This window comes from Triticum dicoccoides, chromosome 7A, assembly GCF_002162155.2.
Source record: "Triticum dicoccoides isolate Atlit2015 ecotype Zavitan chromosome 7A, WEW_v2.0, whole genome shotgun sequence".
NCBI classification, from domain to species: Eukaryota; Viridiplantae; Streptophyta; class Magnoliopsida; order Poales; family Poaceae; genus Triticum; species Triticum dicoccoides.
This window is the reverse complement of record NC_041392.1, coordinates 711,937,950-711,943,855: the sequence shown is the minus strand read 5'-3', so window position 1 is coordinate 711,943,855 and position 5,906 is coordinate 711,937,950. Positions and strand designations below refer to the sequence as shown.

Sequence of the window (5,906 nt, the reverse complement as noted above, 5' to 3'; positions counted from 1 at the left end):
AAATGGATGGTAATAAGGGTGTTCAGACTATGTTGCTTCGTGTCACATGTGTGATACTTATCATTTGGGTTATTTTTCGTCTTCTTCAGTTTCTGTTCATTTGGAAGTGAATGCCCCCTCACATTGAATCAAAACAAACGGGTAGATAATCTTCCTCCTCCAACCGTTCTATCTCCACTGTATGTTCTCTCCCGGTCCATTCACTCTTCCTTCAGTTGTCCCCTGCCTTTCCTCCGGTCGCCGTCTTAGAAGCATTAACCTATGTGAGCCTTGACTTCCCACACCTCGGAGTTCGCGTCTCCGGCATGGCCACGGTCCAATCCGACATGCAGTTAGCATGAAAAGACCTCCGACCTGAACCCGTCAAACCTCCGACTCGCCTCCATCTGCGACGCCGTGGCCAGCTGGGCCAGCTCACTCCTTGCTAGGCCTCACGGGGACACCGCAGCCAGCTTCGGACCTGCTATCCACCGCGCCGCGAAATTGAGCCGCAAAAACTATAATCAGTTGCCTGTGATTTAGCAAATCCGCTGAAGTACTGATCAAACAGAACACATATGCACGGAAACACACTATATATACATTCATCATCATCGCTTAATATGGCAGCAAACAACAAATACATCTGTGACGCATCCCTGCCATCCCCGCACACCACACGCGCACACACGAGCACACACGAGCACATAGATCTACATCTGCCAAGCAAAAAATTATTCGTCCTCCTCTAAATCAACACAACATGCATGATAAAAGAGGAACCATTCAAGAACCTTCGTGTCCTGGACTCCTGATACACGGTTGCATGCATGGAGAGTGTTGCATGCTACCTAGCTAGGTGTTGGTGGTGCCTTTTTCTGGTGGAACTCGTTGATGTAGTTGGCGGCCTTGCGGTCGACGTCGCGCTCGCCGACCCACCAGCCGGAGTCCTCGTCGCTGGACCGCACCTTGCTCCCACACCTCGGCCGGCCCTCCCAGTCGCTCATGTAGCCGTCGTCGTACCTCGAGCTTGAACTCGACCTCGACAGGAAGCTGAACATCGGGCAGAAGAAGGAGAAGGGCGACTTCCCTCCCATCCTACCTAGCTCTACACCAAGTTTAGCTTGCTGCCTAGTGAGAGAAACTTGCTGGCTAGAAACTAGAGAAGCATAGAGAGAGTGATTATTGGTGGCCGCTAAGGGGCTCTGTCGCTTCTTGCTGTCTTATGCTTAAGGAGAATGAGAGGCCAGCGCACCTCCTCAATTTATAGGAGAAGGAGGATCGATCGCACCGTTGGATCGAGATGTTCGACGATGTTTGGATGGCCGAGATCGTGCCGCTATAGTATTCGCATTGCCGGCGCAAGATGGGGTTGATGATGAGACGAGGAGAGCGCTAGCTAATTATTTAGGTACCCATAGCGGAAAGCAAGCGTGGCTTCTAGGCCTCTGCTTTACTATCGTACCAGCACCCCTAGAGTAAGAAGGAACGCATGCATTTACCTTACAATTGCCTCTCTTTATTCTATCTTTCCCTTGTTATGCCGCACAGCAGATGAAGCTTCATCTTCATTGCTCGTGTATCGCGGTCTCTCACCAGAGCTTTCTAGAGCACTATGCCAAAAGGTACACGAACGTATCTAACAGAAGATATCTTATGGTTCTTCTTCTTGTAGGGTTTGTTGGTTCACGGAATGTGTACACGTATGTATCTCCATTTTTTTAGGGTAAGGAAGGAGAAGAACAAGAAACCTTGATAACTCAGAAAAGTGAAACTCAGATGGATGTGGGGAAGAAGAAGAAGAAGAAATAGATCTAAAAACCTGATAATCTATAGGAAAAGGGAAAAGGAACATCAGGATTTTTTTTTTAGAAAAGGAGGCATAACCCCCGGCCTCTGCATCACATTGATGCACATAGCCATTTTATTAAAAATCAAAGAGGTCCAAAAGTATCCTCAAGCATTCTCAAAATATCATAAAGGAACATCAGGATACCCGTTTGATATAGTGGTTGTTCCATAGTTACATGATTATCATTAAGTTTTGAATTGTTTTTTATAACAAATTAAATTTCCACATATATGAAAAATTGTGGGGTTAGCTACTTGCTGATCGAGCACGATAGTGGCATTGTTTTGATTGAGGGGAGGGTCATCAAATGTTCATGGCTTAGAGTGAGAAATCAGTGCTGAGGTGCTATGTCGGAGAGACCATGGTTCTGGAAGCAAATTAAACTACGAAAAAACTGCCTGACATGGCAAATATTTTGTTTCTCAACAGATGGCTAATTTTAACATGGTCCTTCTCACCTCCTCTTTAAACATGGGAGGTAATAAGGTATATATAGCAAAGCCATTGTTTACTTATCTTAATTGCTAAAACCTTTTGCAATCATCATTGCAACACCTTGCCCATCTCCATCTCTGAACGAGGCTACAGCGTAAGACATGCTTTTTCTTGGCAGTTTCAGTGACATTGTGTGCGAAAAGCCAATTTGGCCTAGTTGCATGCATGATCCGAATGAAAAGTGGCACGCTTTACCTTGTGACATCTTGTAATTTAACCATTAGCTTTGGTGAGAAGGCAAGGTAGTCCAAATTCGATGTTTCAAACAAAACAAAACAAAGGTGGCCGAATAATCTGCTTTTCGTAGCTTTGGTCCGTCTTGAATGTGCAGATAGACTTGCTAAGTGTTTAGTTGTTGCAAGCTGTGTTGTTACCTTTGTGGTACTATAGCTAGCTGCCTTGAACGTCCTACATCCTCATTCGAGGTTTGAGATCAAGGGACGTGGGGTATGCAATTCCATTGCCGACTCCTGATTTAATCTGTTCAGATACACGGCTGTCCATGCATCATCAGTTTTTTTTCCTCAAAAAGGAGGTTTAAACCTTGGGCCTTTGCAACGTTATGATGCACACAGTCATGACGCGGAGTATCATAGCTCAAGTTCAAATGAGCTCGGGAGAAAAGTAAAATCCAAAAAAATGAAAAAAAATATAAAAATTATGTTTTTTTGTGTGGCAAACATTGATAAATGTGTGCTTGCAAAGTTTCATCATGGAATAACATCTGTGGAAGTCGTGGCAAATATTGTTGTTTGTACTCTACCATGGGAACAGTTTTGAGCTTATTTATCGGAATGTTTGATTATCAGACTGATCAGCTCGCTATGTACATACCGTGTTCATCAAGCCACTAATTTTTTAATTGAAACAGAAGCTAGATCAGCTAGTTTAGTGCAATTTTCGAATATGCCGTTCCTTATTTTATAGAACCATGATATGCTGTTCTTTTTAGTATAAACAGTGCATGGATTCGCATCGAATTTTTTTCCTGCAAATTAAGTACTCTAGCTTGCGACCCCGCAAAAAAAAAGTACTCTAGCTTGCAGCGGCGCCGGCGTCCTCATCTAGTCATCTCTCTGTGGGTAGGCGAGTTGGGGGAAAGAAACAATCGCCACCTTTTGCACAATCGGATACGAAACCACTAGAAAGAACAAGATACACAATCATGCCTAGATAAACAAGCAGCTGATATCATCTAACCTTTCTGTGGAGCACATCTCAACCACTCAAACTCTCAAAAGAAATCCACGAACATACTTGACATATCACAGGCCACATATGACATATCATTTCCTTTTTTTTTGTTCTAGCTAATGAACCATTCTGTAGGTCAATCTCTGTCTTTCTCTGACATGTGAAATTCAGTAACAGCCAAAATCCGCAAAAGGCGAGACTCGATTTAAGCATGCATACACCATCGGCGAGCGCAGATGGTTCCTGGTGGCGGACATGGTGCGGTGTGGCATCTACTGCGTTGACGAAGGTGGGTCTTGGTGGTGTGGCGCAGCGGTGTCTCAATGATGGATGTGTGTTAATGGACATGGGCAGGATGGTGACTTTGTCTGGCGGCGTGGTTGCGTCGACGGTAGTTGGGCCTGCCAAGGTCATTGTGTGGATCTTTTCTGAAGTTCGGACAGCGGAAGATGGCGGTGGCGAAACTGGAGTGTGCACATGCGGTACGCGCTGAGGGTCTGCTAGACTGGTTGGTGATCTCGGCTCGCCGTGGGGTGGCTTGCTGAGACCACCGGATTATATGGTGTGCGTTGGTGCGTTGTCAAGACACATCATCAGGCTAGTAGGTGTAGCAACATAATTCGTCAGGAAGGTGGCTCTGGACTGATTCATGCATTCGTTCTTGTCAGTGTTGAATAATATAATAAAGATGGTTGTGTGCATCGCTTGATGCAAAGGCGGGGTTATCCTCCTTTAAAAAAATTGCATCCACATATATCCTTAAGGTCTAAGGCCAACTCCAACCGTTGTGCATAAAAATGGACACGCCAAATGTTCGTGGACACATCTAGACGTGACCACATATAGCTTTAGCGGAGCTGGTCATCAAACACGATGCATCAAATAAAAAACATACACTAATTTTCATTAATACCTGAATTTTTTTAGAATGCAATGGGATTCGACCATGGTCTACTCTTCGTCGGACATGGGCACGTGCCCGATGTCCGCCGCCTGGCCGTCGATATCGTCGATGGAGGTGAGGTCGACGATTGAACTGGATTGTCTGGCCTGGTCGTCGTTGTGGCCCAACATGGACGACACGGAGCTGCCAATGTTGGCCTCCGCTTGCGCCTCCTCCACCTTCGCCATCGATGCGATCGGGTCGAAAACACGGTTGAGCTCCACCTCCTTGATGCGGAGCTACCACCACTCTCGTTGGATGGTGCACGCGATGTGCACGGAGTCGAGGACCGCCTGCTACTCATTCGCCAAGCTCGGATCCATCGAGTGCATGGCCGTGACAACTTGTTCGGAGCCTGTTCGCCGGTGATATGGTCCTCTGCCAGCCGGTTGTGCTCAAGGAGCTGTAAATTGTACCATTGCTCCTCCTGCAGCATCCGGAACGCGGTGACCAGCGTCACCTACTGATTACCTTTGATTCGGTTTCAGATGTAGATAGTCCTTGACTTTTTCCCTAGAGGTGTCCCTGGGTATGGATCCCACGGAAAAGATGATAACTGAAAGGTGATTCTGACAAGCTTTGTTATCGTAAAGAGTTCTAGTTTCGCGAACCAAAATTACATTGTTTTGAGGAGAAAATCATGAAGTAAAATAAATTAGGACTTAAGATCTTACTTGCAGTCGTATACTTGCACTTGAGGTTTTATCTAAATATTAAATATGGCGCGGGTAGATACCGGTATTATGTGTTTTTTATGTGCAAATGTGGGGGATGCGTCTTAATACCCACACAACCAATTAGCAAACTGCATCGGGATTCTATAATCCAACCAAGGCCCTTTACCGTCGCACGGGGTTACCTTGGTTATCATGGATTTCTTCAGACCATCGCATTGGGCATTTAATGACTAGGCTGCATTTTTTCCCAGGTAATTGCTTCCAGCTACCGTACTCGCCCTTATTATCATAAGCTTTTGGCATAGCTTTTCACTCATCCCCGCCTTTTACCTCCTCCTTGATCAGTCCTCAAGATCTCGCGTACCCGTGGGGCCTAAGAACAAGAAAGAGACAAAAGACAAATTGTTTGCAATACACATAATAAGTTTGACCTTAAAGTCAATACTAACAATCACGTGCACAGGTACATGGGACTACAAGGCTATGCCTCAGCCATAGCCCGAGTGGACTCTCTTCTGCTGCGAATGGGGGCTCTACTCTTTTAGGCTAGTCATAGTGGGAGTAACTTAGCTAGTAACATAGCGCACTTCAAAATTTTTTTACTTATGTGGCAAGTATTTAATGTGAGGTGGTAACATAATATGTTACTGTAACATAGCGCTTCCCAAAACAAGATGAGTCTACAAGCTAATAAATAAAGCCATCTATGACACTACTATCACGTTACTTTGCATTATGAAGGTAGTAACTTAGACTAGTGTCATAT

The 5,906-nt window shown here is 45.2% G+C and overlaps 1 protein-coding gene across 1 annotated transcript; it reads right to left on the bottom strand.

The window, feature by feature from the left end:
* Positions 1-558: 558 nt before the first annotated feature.
* LOC119330072 lies at positions 559-1,198 on the bottom strand. Its single transcript, XM_037603183.1, has one exon. The coding sequence runs from the start codon at positions 1,074-1,076 to the stop codon at positions 831-833; it is 246 nt and encodes an 81-aa protein (XP_037459080.1). The 5' UTR covers positions 1,077-1,198; the 3' UTR covers positions 559-830.
* Between the last annotated feature and the right edge of the window lie 4,708 nt (positions 1,199-5,906).